Raw genomic sequence first — 12,370 nt, forward strand, 5'->3', positions numbered from 1 at the left:
CCGCCCCAAAACGGTTATTGCAGCTGTGTATGTGCGCGATGGCGCTTAAAGACGCAGGTGCATGCAGAGCCCATGTGCACAATGTTCTCAAGCTCAAGAATATTATTGATCCGAGTTTAACGCAGCCCGTGGAGCTCCTTCCCTCCGAAGGCGGGAGCGTAGTCTTTGAAAACTGCTCACAGCCGGAGGCATAGACTAACAGCCGCCGGGTGTGAAGCCACTCCGGTTCCTCCGTTCCTTCTCCGGAATGGCATACCGAAAGTCGTTGTAAAGCAAGCGTAGGGCTCCGCGTACAGTAATCACTACGGTTTGTCCTGATGGCTTCCAAGGCTGGTGATTTCTCCTCACCCGCAACTTTCGGATAGGAAGTAGCTCGCGAGAGCTATTTGTCCCTATCGAGAAGTATGGCGGAACGTAGGTAAGGTTTCATGGCATGCTAGGGTACCTTTACCTCATTTACGTCGCGCTGATTGCTTCCAGAAAGCCAGAAGGAGCTCATTTGGTGCGAGCGGCTCCTCAATTAGACAGGCGCCTGATGTAGGTCTCCAGAATTTCGCCCTCCAGGACAGGTCGTTGTTCCTTTTTGTGGAAGGGAGGGGAGCAACATGCGGTGGAGAATCCGCCGACGGCGATTCAGACGACCTGGCGTACATGTGTGCATGAAGGGAAAGTGACCACTTTCTACACCACGCTGTGTAGAATTCGCATAGGAAGATTTTTAGACTTCTGGGTTGCCCCTTATAAAGGTTCTCGGGCGAGGAACTGGCACTCAGGTCCAGTTTGCTCGTCCTCACATCCTTCTACGGCATCTCTACCCATGTCTTCCCCCCTCTCCATCGACAATACGTGAGTCCTTAAACACTCTTGGAATATTTTGGGATGCTGAGACACTTTTTTCATTGTTTAGTATGGGAGCCGCCCTCATCGGGTCCGTTTGCGCAGCTGTGTGAGTCGATTTCAAATAAACACGCGGTCTGTTAAGGACGAATTGAATTGCAGGCTGTACGGCGGTATGTCATCGTAGAGCCCCCGTTCCGGTCCTGTCTCACATGGAGCGCCATTACAGTTTCTTGCATACAGACGTGGTACTACTACGATCGGTACCCAACGGTAAGACGATCCCAAAAGCCATTTAGCCGAATATTCACCTTGAATGATAGGATGCGTGGTACATCAAGTACTTGGTGAGAGCTGTCTGTGAATCCTTTTGTCTTTGGGGCTCTGAATTCGTTGTTCGCCGTCTAGGTCGCCTCCGTTTGGGTTTTTGATACTATACACCAAGTTCTCATTAGCCACACGGGTGCGTACGATTTCTTAGATACGATGAGTTTCCGTCGATTATTTACTGTTCTCAGTCTACCATTATCTTGTTTCAAACTACACAAATCCGGCGATGCTGGCCAACATTATATGGTTAGTACTATGTCTGATTTCAAGCCGCGCCGTGCCGCATTCTCAAACTCCCGTCATCTCCCAGGAGCGTTCTTGTAGGGTGCCATCAACTCTTACTGCTTCCAATGCTGAAATGATTATGCTCGTTCTAGCTTGAAGTTTTATTTAACGTACGTTTCAACACCGGCCTGCTCGCTTCGCCCCGTCTGATCATTGTTTGATCCACGCAGAGCCTCATATGCCTTCTCGTGCAAGGTTTCTTGACCATGAGAGTGTGGCGTAGTGAGTGATCCAACCATACCCTCGCAATCCTTCTCGACTCTAAATAACTTCGCATTGTAAAAGTGAGCAACAAGAATAAGATCCTCACGTTCATCGTCGTAAGTCGCTTATCGTCAATGTGTTTCTCCGCTGCACTAGGCTCTGACACTGTGTTGCTCCCAGCTTTGTCTAGTTATTGCGGAGTTCGGTATGTCAACCAGACTTTGACTTTTCACGATTGACATGGAACTCATCGGTATTCGTCTTAGTATGCTCTGTTGGTAAGTCCCTGTCTACGTAGCTCATTGCTCTCAAGCTTACCTCCGGTTCAGTTTTCGTAGTACAATCGTAGGCCTTCTACTCCCTTCCCTAGTGTTTAGTGTTTGGCTAAACCCAGACGAAGGATGCAACTTCAAACATGGCTTGAACTCAGCCAGCTGAAGGTAAAGCCCTCCTCAGCTGATCCACAATTTGACTTATCGGCTGCCCTTAGGGTCTTTCCATGGCAGTCAATGTCCTTGCCGCTGCAGGGGATGCGCTGATTGCGGCGTCCCTCGTGTTTCTGCTCCGACGCTCACGAACAGGATTCAAGAAGTCCGTATCCCTTCCCTTTCTTTACCCGATAAACAAAAATAACACTCGTGATCAACTGTCGTTCTTAGATCAGACACGATGATCAGTCGGCTGGTATGCCTGCTTTCCACCTTATCTCGCCTCATATCATCCCGAAGCTGATTGGGGAATAGATTGTTTTTACGGTCAACACTGGTCTTTTCACTTCCATTTGCGCTGTCATGTCCCTCGTCTCGGTGGGTGTCCCGTGCCATGCGTCCGCTGCTCATGTGGGTCCGCTGACTGATGTGATTCTTTTCATTTCGCACAGATTATTGTATGGGGAAACACCTTGATCTATGTCGCATTCTATTTCAGCTTGGGTCGACGTGCGTTCCAGGATCTTCTACACGAGGCGGAGCGCTGATTACTAGCGCTTGTCATTCTATTCAATTCGATGCGGCCTTGTGACGTATGGGAACAGTATACTCAAATTCTTTATTGGCGACCTTGAATGCTCGCCAGGAAATACGGAATCTCGCAGACGAGATGGACACACTGTCGCTGTCCTTTCGTAGCGGTCCAAGTTCTTTCGGCTCGGGATCAAAGGTGAGTTGCAGTAAGGACGGGTGTTGGAGCATCCCTCCCGACGCTTCTTGGCTGGGCATAGCTGACTAATTCATAGAAACCTACCAACATCTCCATCGTGATTGACACTACACAGGATTTTGTTCGGGACCGCGCGATGACCATGACGGACTCAGAAACAGAGGTACTGCTTCATTTTCATTACGGCACAACTATAGATCTGACTGCAAATTAAGTCCCCAATAACCGATCTCAAGGACGAGGTTTGAACTGCACCACACCGAATGCTAATACTTGGAAAAACGGAATATGGACTGGGAGCAGATACATACTACCGACCTCTTCAGGCAAGAAGTTCTTGAAGGTACATGATATCTTGGACTGTTTCTACTGGATCTTCCGCACAGTATACACGTGTATGAGTACCTCTATGTTTGACAAAAAATCCCATGTAACTAGTAGACGCGCTTTTCACAGTTGCCATTTATGGGTATGATGGTTCGGGCGACCTCAAGGCGTCGACATTCTTCTTCAGTACTTCATCGGCAATACCGACGAGCTCCTCGATGCGCCGAGCCAGGCAGCCGTTTTCCTTTAATGAATTCAGTGGTTCCTCCTTGATCCTCTGGCCATCAGAAGCTCTGGGCTGAAGTGATCTGCCCCCGATTGCTCTCGAAAAAGACACAACACGTTGTTCGCGCTGGTGCCACAGACAATGATTATCAGCAAACGTGGCGAGCGGCGAGGATTCTGCGATTGATCCTCTGTGAAGTCGCGACTCGGGTGCATATGCCACTATTTCGCGTTTCTGGCAGGAGAGTGGCCGATTGGCGTTAATGCGCCATGATCCCGACTGCCTCTAGAATTTTTAATTCATCGTGGGTGTAACCAGGAGACCGGGTACGTACATCTGTGTTGCTAAAGCGGGCCTGGGGACGTTGGCCTGCTGGTTCCTGGTCCGTTCATGTCATTAACGTGGCTCTTCTGGTTAGCTCAAGGATCAGAGCTTGTCTCGGATTCCCATACTGATCTTTTTCGACTGCTCCCCGTCACCCTTCTCCAATCTGGGATTAGGTGCCATACGATTGCCGCGGGCTTCTCAGTTGTCACCTCTCAGACAATTTCCAAGCTTGTGGTGATCTCGTCACTACAGAAAATCCTTGGTGCGCAATTTAAAACGCTGTCTTTTCCATGAACCGCTCACTGAAATTTCCCCCCTCTTTGGACCTCCTTGTTTCGAAAATGGATTCACTCATTGCCAGATTGTTGGCTGCCTCTCTTTTCTTTGCCATCTTCATCGCTCTTCGTATCAAATTTCGCCCCCGTAGACTCCCCCTTCCTCCTGGTCCCAAAGGACTCCCCCTCGTCGGCAATGTACTGGATATGCCCAAAGAACAAGAATGGTTGACCTTTGCCAAGTGGGGCGAGAAATGGGGTAAGGTGTCTCGCATGATCAAGCCATGTTCAATAGCTGATTGTCAACGCAGGCGATATCTGCTCCATAACCATCCTTGGACAGACGGTCATTATTCTCAATTCCCCTGAAGCCGCTACCGACATGCTCGATAAGAAGAGTTCCATATACTCTGACCGTCCGATATTACAGATGGGTGGCGAGCTGGTCGGCTGGAAGAATACGATGGCCCTCCTTCCCTATGGCGAACGCTTCAGAAATTACCGGCGCTCCTTCCACCGAACAATTGGCACCCGTTCTAGCGTAGCCCAATTCCACTCACCGCAGGAACTCGAGACGCGTAGATTCCTTAGCCGGGTCCTTGTGAATCCCGGAGAATTGTCTTCGCACATCCGACAGTGAGTCGCCCCCCTGTCTGCATGATGGTTCTTGATTCTCATATGTTAAATTGCCTCTAGAGCTGTGGGCTCGGTGACTCTGCGAATCACGCACGGCTACGAGACAAGAGAAGCCAACGACCCCTTCATCGAATTAGCCGACAAAGCCACCAATCAGTTCTCATTAGCCACAGCACCCGGTGGCTGGATGGTTGACTTCATTCCCTGGTGTAAGCTTTTTAACTTGAACACCATGTCTTACGTCTAACGATCCATTTCACCCAGTGCGCCATGTGCCAGACTGGGTTCCCGGCACAGAGTTTAAACAGAAGGCCAAGGCCTGGTCCTGCACACTGAACGCAATGGTTGACCAGCCCTTCGAATTCGTACAGAAGCAAATGGTATGCACTTATCTTCCCCGCCCCCTGTGTGGCTTGACGTCGAATCATCGAATAGGCTGCGGGAGTCGCACCCCCTTCCTTCACTTCCTTATTGCTGGAAAGCAAGCAACCGCACCCGGAGGCTGAGAATGATATCAAATGGATTTCTGCTTCGCTCTATTCCGGTATGTCACCTCCTTCTAACCTACACTCGCAATCTAATACCTTCCTACTTTCACTGTCTAGGTGCTGCTGACACAGTAAGTCTGAATTATTACATACAAACATGGCAATTAAACCTACCCCGTCAGACTGTCTCGGCCATTTATGCTTTCTTCTTGGCTATGGTACTACACCCGGATGTAGCCAGCAAAGCTCAGCAAGAAATCGAGGCGGTCGTTGGCACCGAGCGGCTACCAAACTTCGCCGATCGAGAGCATCTGCCATATGTCAGTGCTCTCACCAAGGAAGTGCTGAGATGGAATTCCGTCGTTCCATTAGGTTGGTTGTATTATCTAGCCTTTACCTCTGCGCCGTTCTAAATGTTGTCTAACAGCAGTCCCTCACGTCGCGACACAAGACGATGTCCACGAAGGTTACTTCATCCCGAAAGGATCGCTAGTCATGCCAAACTTATGGTTCGTACGCTGCCACACCTCCAATCGTAGACCACAACTGATTTTGATTCCAGGGGAATGACCCATGACCCTCGTCGATACAGGAATCCCACTGTTTTCAACCCCGAACGCTTCATCCCATCGGAAGGACGCCACGTCGAACCAGACCCATACGACGTAGTCTTTGGTTTCGGTAGACGGTACGACCACTCGCTTCTCTCTCACAAACAAAGTATCATGACTGACGTGATTCACCAATTACACCTTATCTGTAAATTAGCATTTGTCCAGGTATGCACGTCTCCACTTTCTAGAAACTAGGCGGCGTCTGACGATTACAATTATAGGTTCCCATTTGGCCGACGCGACGATATTCATCACATGCGCGATGTCCCTCGCTGTCTTCGATATCTCGAAGGCAGTAGAGAATGGGGTTACCATTGAACCCGTCCACGACAACACAACAGGCACCATCAGGTATGCCGATATCATACTTTAAACGTAGCGATAGGGGCTAACGACGCGTTCTTCTTCTCCCCAGCCGACCAAAACCTTTCAAGTGTTCCATCTCTCCGCGGTCAGGAAAAGCCCTTTCACTGATACAGTCCGGGGAGCAAGAATAAGTACGAAGGTTCCCTTCCAATCTCGTGCTCTCCCTTGTTCTCGCTTCTCTCAATTCGGGTCCTGTGTACTCTATGGTCTATATTTGCTATTTATGCCTACGTCTAAATCTTGGTATTTTTGTTTAACTGTGGTCATGGGATATGTAAAATGTACCTGAATACTACTGCTGGGCAATAACACATATCTGGTTGTGTAAAATTCTAGTACATCAGAACGTGGAAACGTACTTGAAGTGTACCTTTTTTCGCTCCCTCAATTCGGAAGATAGACGTATATGGTTGCCGACTTTTCGAAGACATCTTCATGGCCATCGAGGGCCGTTGCTTCTCATCTTGATCATATCTGTGCAAGGTGTGTCTCAAGTTGGAAGTAAGTTCTGTGGGAAATACAGTGTCCCACCTTCAGCAACAATACAATAGGAGTATTACAGTAAAGATACAAACAGGGCTAGTGTGGTTTACCAGGACCAACGGTCGAAGCCCGGATATCTTTAACTGAGCTATTTAAACTATCAACGGCAACACGGTTGTTACAACCTCAGCATTTGCCGTGACCGCGGCAGGGGTTTGATCTCCTCCAGGCTCGTTGCTTATTGCAAAAGCGACGGGAGATTCGCTATGGGTAGCGGCGGGAGATGCGACAGCATTCAAGGGTGCCTTGTCCTTGGTTTCGTCCTGGAAGGCGGATGGAGAGGACAGTGGGTCTGGGCTTGGTGGAACGATGGTAATAGGCATAGGTTCAGAGGATCCCGACGTCGGGACGGAGATGGCAGCTGCCTCGGGCTCGGCTTCCGGAGGGCCATTTGTAGTTGATGAGTTTACGTCCGTAGATGCGACCTTGGGCGTATCCGTCCCACCTGAACCTTCTTGTGGTACATTCCAGTAATTAGCACATCGTTTGGTAAGTGTACGTATAATCTACCTTTCAGCGGTTCTTGTTGCTGTGCCACTTCGGAGTCGTCAACCTTCTCGCCTCTGTCTTCCCGAAGAATCTTCTGCAATGACCTCCTAACCGCAGAAGAAAATGATTCGTCGGTAACGGATTGCATGTCCGCTGCAGCGCGTTCGACAATGGGGTATCTATGAATTGCATCTTGTTTCACAACTGTTGCGGATTAGAATCGAGTGACTGGCCCACCTGTCGACTTCTTGCATCAGGGACTTGTGAATATGCTCCTGAGACATATATTGCCTCTGTTCGGAGTCCAGCCATTGCCGAGCGATTCCTTCCACTTTCTCTTTCAGCCTGGTCGCCGCATCCTATCGAAAGACTTTGAAAAGATGGTTTCCCATGGCAGCCGTGGTCAAATTGGCGCGTACTCACGCTTCGCTGGAACTCTTTCAATAGTTCGCGCCTGAGGCGGTCAAATTCCCCAGACTTTTTGAATCTAGGGTTCAAGTTACGTTACAGCCTGAATCTCGCAGTAAAAGTAACGCAGGATCTTACTCGTCAACAAGCTCCCTGGGCGTCGTGATTGGCATTGCAAGCTGGAGTGCTGCGAACGCGATCGCATGGTGGCGAGAGACTGGCGACTGAGAAGAGCCCACGGCCTCCGGCTACTAAACTGTCGTTTGAATAGCCGGGGTGCTATTCGAGTCGGGATCATCTCGTTCTCAAGCCACGAGTCTATATATTCCAGATCTCAGGCAAGTGGAAATCAGCGCCACGTATGTTCGCCTCACTCATAAACCGTCTCTCTGCGTTCCTCACAGGCCGCCCAGCATCGGTCGAGGACAGGGTCTCGCAAAGGAATCTTGGAATTCGACTCGATCAAGAAGATCAAATGCAAGGGACAGACTTCCCCCCGCTAAAGAATGACCTCATCCTGCGGGCTGCCAGAGGCTAGTTCTGCACTGAGCATCCTCTCGTTGATGGATTTTAAACGGTTTGCATTGCAGGCCTGGAGACGGAGCACGCCCCAGTGTGGGTGATGCGGCAAGCGGGCAGATATCTCCCAGGTACGTAGAGATTTATCATCGGACGCATGTGTTGTACTGACCGGTGGATGATAGAATTCCGGGAGGTTAGAGCGTCACACGAGTTCTTCGAGGTCTGCAGGACGCCGGACTTGGCAATGGAGGTGACTTTGCAACCCATCCGACGATACACGGGTTTATTGGATGCCTCAATCATCTTCAGTGACATCCTTGTCGTGCCACAGGCCATGGGAATGGAGGTGGAAATGAACCCTGGTCCCCACTTCCCCGATCCATTAAATACTCCGGACGATATCAGTAAACTCTCACCTTCAGTCGATGTGAACAAAGAATTGAAGTATGTATTCGATGCGATCACACAGACGCGGAAAGGACTCAACGGGGAGGTGCCGCTCATCGGGTTCTGCGGTGCGCCGTGGACACTGTTCTCATACATGGTGGAAGGAGGTGGGACCAAGACGTTCCAAAAATCAAAGACATGGCTCTTCAAGTACCCAGAAGAGTCAAAGAAATTGCTCCTCCGAATTTCAGACGTTTGTGTAGACTTCCTAGTCGGGCAAGCCAAGGCTGGGGCTCAGGTAGGTCGAGGTACACCTCTTGCTCAAACATAAGATTAATACTTAGTTAGTTACTCCAAGTCTTCGATTCCTGGGCCGGCGAACTCTCCCCATATGACTTCAGCGAGTTCGCCTTACCTTCCCTCCAGGCCATATCCTCAGGCGTTCGCAGCAAGCTCGCGGCGGAGGGCATTCCCGTACCTCCACTCATCCTCTTCGCAAAGGGTGCCAACCATGCTCTTCCTCTACTCGCCGAACAGGGTGGTTACGATGTGCTGGGCATCGATTGGTGTATTGATCCCGTCGAGGCTCGACGATTAGTAGGAGACAAGGTTGCACTACAAGGCAACATGGACCCAAATGTCCTTTACGGCGGCAAGGATGCCATAGAGCGTACTGTCAAAAGAATGTGTGAAGGATTCCGCAAAGATCGAGGTACCAAGGGGTGGATATGCAACCTAGGGCATGGCATAACCCCCGGCGTCGACACGGAAGATCTTCGTTGGTTTTTAGAATGTGTACACAAATATTCAAGAAATTGATCTTGTAGGCTTCGTGTGTATCCTTTACCATATCTCAGAACGGTAGATATACTAAATGATGAAATAGTTGCGATAACAGAGCTACACAGGACACCAGGAGAATGCTAAGCTATGATTGATTGAGACCAATGCTTGCAGAGCGACATTGAGGCCGTAAAATATAATATATATTGCGTGGGATGGGAGTGGGGGAAATGCGGGAATGCGTGCAGACAACTAGGAAGTAGATAAAGATCTCATTATGAATGGGGTTCCAATAGACCACCAGAAATGGCTCGGCTCGACCGGTAGCGCGAGGAATATCAGGGTTTTATGCGATAACATCAGCAGCACTAAAACTGCTGCGCCGACGTCGAACGTTTCGGAGATTGGGTCCTTTCGTTTTAGTGCCAGGTACAACGACGGCAGAGGTATTATTCGTGACCCATGCATCGGAATTCACGGTATCAGTCCGTCGCAGGGATGAAGCCACAGATGCCACATCGCTCAGCGTTGAAGCATGGTGAGGGCGTTTAGAAGGAACGAGTGTTGGCAGACGTGAAGGTACAGGGGGCGCGGGATTCTTTCTTGCACGGGTATTCGCAGGGACCGCAGCAGCAGCAGCAGCAGCCTTCGCAGCAGCAGCAGCCTTCGCAGCAGCCGTTGAACGGGTCGTCGCAAGTCGGGGTATTTTATTTGGCCCAGGACCACCTTTCGTCGGAGAAGCGATCGGCGCGGCGTTCGCGGGTTTCCTTGCTGCTCCCGAGGCCGCGGTGGAACGTGTCACACGGGTTGGCTTTTGCTCAGAAAAGCTGTTGCCCCTGGTTGCTCCTGTCCGATTAGACTTACGTCGAGGGGGCACGACATCTAGCGCTGGGAGCACATCGTCCATCTCATCGTCTTCTTCGTCGCCTCTCTCTTCATCTGAATCGCAAATTCGTCTGTTGGCGGCAACGGGAGACTTTCGAGGTTGTCCTGGGGGAAGTATGGCCCTGGCTTTAGCAGTAGCTTCAGCAACATGGCGGCCGGGCGTTACTGGTTGTAACACATGCGGCACGAGCTTGATGGTAGACATTTCGTCGTCCGTTTCCGCAGGTGGTGTTGCTGGAGTGACAAGTGTAGCCGATTCGAGAGCAGCAGCAACTTGCTGGCGCCTTATCTCATCTATTGCAGCCCATTTCGTCCACTCTAGTTGCTTCAGATACATATACTGTTGTTGAGGCCCGACGACGCTGCCAGGGCGTACGATTCGCATGAAAGCGATTGCCTCGTTGGCGGTGAACCCATATTTCCAGATAAGGTAAGCGCCGATGAGAGTTCCAGTCCTCCCTAGGCCAGCTTTGCACTGAAACAACAATCAGAGTCGTCAAGGAACAAGCAGATTCAACGTACGTGGACAGCGACGACTCCCCCATCTTCGATGACTTTGTCCACTGTGTCAATGAATTTACGACATATCTCGTCGGTAGGATTGGTACCGTCGTCGAAATACAGCTCCAGATGGTCGATTCCCCTCTCCATGAAAGTAGCACGATCGTATAGTTCGGTATTCAAACGTATAACCAGCTTGATATTCCGCTTTTCGAAGTAATCCAAGCAGTTGAGGAAGGGGACGGGGAGTTTCCGTTGTAACGCAAGCCTGCTGTTGGTACTACTCGACAAAGAGGATGATAGTGATGTCGACCCCGTAGACCCATCGCTAGCGACCGAAGTGGGGGCCTTCATTTCTTTCTCTCGTTGTAACCAATTCGGATCCACCGGAGAAGCGAAAGCAATAAAGTTGGGCGTTATCCAGTTCCAATCTCCGTTTTCCACCTTTTCGTAATATTCGTAATCGTCGACGTTGAATTCGTTCATATCGCATAGACCATTCTGCATGGCTTTCCAGAGGCCCCATAAGCAATCTTGGATATTGAGATTGAAGTCCGAGGGGCCACGACCAGCGTCTCTAAACGGCATGAATTCAAGTTCAGCAATGGGTTGGAATGCTTCCCAGGGGGCGCGTCGCTGTACAATCATCTGTGGAAGTTCTCGTAAGAAGCCACAAGGGAGATATGAAGACGAGAACGTACGACGAATAGTGCCATCAGAAGGGCTGAATTAGCCTTCCGTCTTGGATCATTCGACGAATATAGCACAAGCCGGTGTGACTTGAGTTCGGAATCCTGGGTGGCAGAAAACATACACGTGAGCAGCACGAGGCAGGCTAGATGGGGAGCGTACCTCGAGGAGTTCGTGTAGCAATATGCAAGCCTTGTACACCATGGCCAAGTTCAATGGGCCCCAATCCTGAAAGAAGGATAGATACAGTAGTTGGTTGTCGATTGAGAAGTAATAGTACAAGGCATCGTTGTCCGGCGTGCTCGATGGGCCAGCTTTGGGACGGGCTCGAACGCGTGGCTGATTGCCTGGTTCGGCTGATAATCGATTAAGGACTTGGGCATTGGGGGCAGGATGAGGGAATGTGGTGAAATACAGCCTAAGAGCGCGATATAGTTAGTTTCTGTTCCAAGGAAATGCTACAGCTGAGATAGCCTACGCGCCTGTCGCTGAATTGACAAAGTGGCTCGCATTTTATCGCCATCGTGGTTGTGGTCAAGAATGGAGTTGGGTGGCAGGTCGCTTCACCACCCCGGATGTGGTTGCTGGTCAAGGCGCGGCACCTTCAAACTCAGGCTGCGTGGAAATGAAAGACGTGTCACGTGACCAAGATGAGGCCAAGCAAGGACAAACATTAGATACTTCCTTGTTGAACGTCTTCTAAACATATCGGTATTGCGACAGAGAACGATGGTGGATTCCATCACTGGTAAACTTCAAAAGTTATCGAGGTAGTATATATACTCGACTGAGAAAAGAACAGGTTGACCATCAATTTCCACGATTTGCCACGTCAATCACTCATGGCAGTCTAGATGATTATGCATGGATGGCTTTAGTACAACTTGGAATACTCAGGCTGGCGGCTTCCCATCCTCGAGTCAGTATATTGAAAGGTTATACTATTCTGGCGCCAAATGAGCAATTTACCAAAGATACGCCAAGACATTGTTACACCATCTTCCAACTAATTGATACGGACAAGAATGGTGGCGATATAAATATGGCAGCTGTGGATCCAAGTCAGTCGAAGCGGGGTTTCCCAGTGTG

The 12,370-nt window shown here is 50.0% G+C and overlaps 5 protein-coding genes across 5 annotated transcripts; 3 read left to right on the plus strand and 2 right to left on the minus strand.

Annotated features, from left to right (window-relative positions):
* Nucleotides 1–817: 817 nt before the first annotated feature.
* PC9H_004770 (uncharacterized protein) lies at nt 818–3,062 on the plus strand (the record flags this gene model as incomplete). The annotated part of the gene is made up of 18 exons (XM_036774352.1): nt 818–846; nt 908–946; nt 1,000–1,010; nt 1,067–1,110; nt 1,161–1,184; nt 1,246–1,300; nt 1,356–1,417; nt 1,623–1,674; nt 1,738–1,772; nt 1,837–1,865; nt 2,057–2,096; nt 2,147–2,247; nt 2,316–2,340; nt 2,400–2,462; nt 2,537–2,594; nt 2,690–2,814; nt 2,891–2,977; nt 3,030–3,062. 18 exons carry the CDS (start codon nt 818–820, stop codon nt 3,060–3,062), a joined length of 912 nt encoding a protein of 303 aa, XP_036632854.1.
* A 973-nt stretch (nt 3,063–4,035) lies between these two features.
* Nucleotides 4,036–6,080, plus strand: PC9H_004771 (uncharacterized protein; the record flags this gene model as incomplete). Its single annotated transcript, XM_036774353.1, has 11 exons — nt 4,036–4,228; nt 4,281–4,605; nt 4,666–4,814; nt 4,870–4,985; nt 5,041–5,149; nt 5,211–5,224; nt 5,276–5,465; nt 5,521–5,602; nt 5,656–5,781; nt 5,862–5,872; nt 5,929–6,080. The coding sequence occupies 11 exons, from the start codon at nt 4,036–4,038 to the stop codon at nt 6,078–6,080; spliced, it is 1,467 nt and encodes a 488-aa protein (XP_036632855.1).
* A 628-nt stretch (nt 6,081–6,708) lies between these two features.
* On the minus strand, nt 6,709–7,686 carry PC9H_004772 (uncharacterized protein; the record flags this gene model as incomplete). The annotated part of the gene is made up of 5 exons (XM_036774354.1): nt 6,709–7,070; nt 7,127–7,284; nt 7,343–7,464; nt 7,529–7,592; nt 7,652–7,686. 5 exons carry the CDS (start codon nt 7,684–7,686, stop codon nt 6,709–6,711), a joined length of 741 nt encoding a protein of 246 aa, XP_036632856.1.
* A 449-nt stretch (nt 7,687–8,135) lies between these two features.
* Nucleotides 8,136–9,241, plus strand: HEM12 (Uroporphyrinogen decarboxylase in heme biosynthesis; the record flags this gene model as incomplete). Its single annotated transcript, XM_036774355.1, has 3 exons — nt 8,136–8,163; nt 8,218–8,720; nt 8,771–9,241. 3 exons carry the CDS (start codon nt 8,136–8,138, stop codon nt 9,239–9,241), a joined length of 1,002 nt encoding a protein of 333 aa, XP_036632857.1.
* A 310-nt stretch (nt 9,242–9,551) lies between these two features.
* CDC14 (cell division control protein 14) lies at nt 9,552–11,485 on the minus strand (the record flags this gene model as incomplete). Its single annotated transcript, XM_036774356.1, has 4 exons — nt 9,552–10,565; nt 10,613–11,239; nt 11,293–11,385; nt 11,444–11,485. The coding sequence occupies 4 exons, from the start codon at nt 11,483–11,485 to the stop codon at nt 9,552–9,554; spliced, it is 1,776 nt and encodes a 591-aa protein (XP_036632858.1).
* Nucleotides 11,486–12,370: the final 885 nt, after the last annotated feature.

The sequence above is a fragment of the Pleurotus ostreatus genome (genome assembly GCF_014466165.1).
Source record: "Pleurotus ostreatus strain PC9 chromosome Unknown scaffold_3, whole genome shotgun sequence".
Lineage (NCBI taxonomy): Eukaryota > Fungi > Basidiomycota > Agaricomycetes > Agaricales > Pleurotaceae > Pleurotus > Pleurotus ostreatus.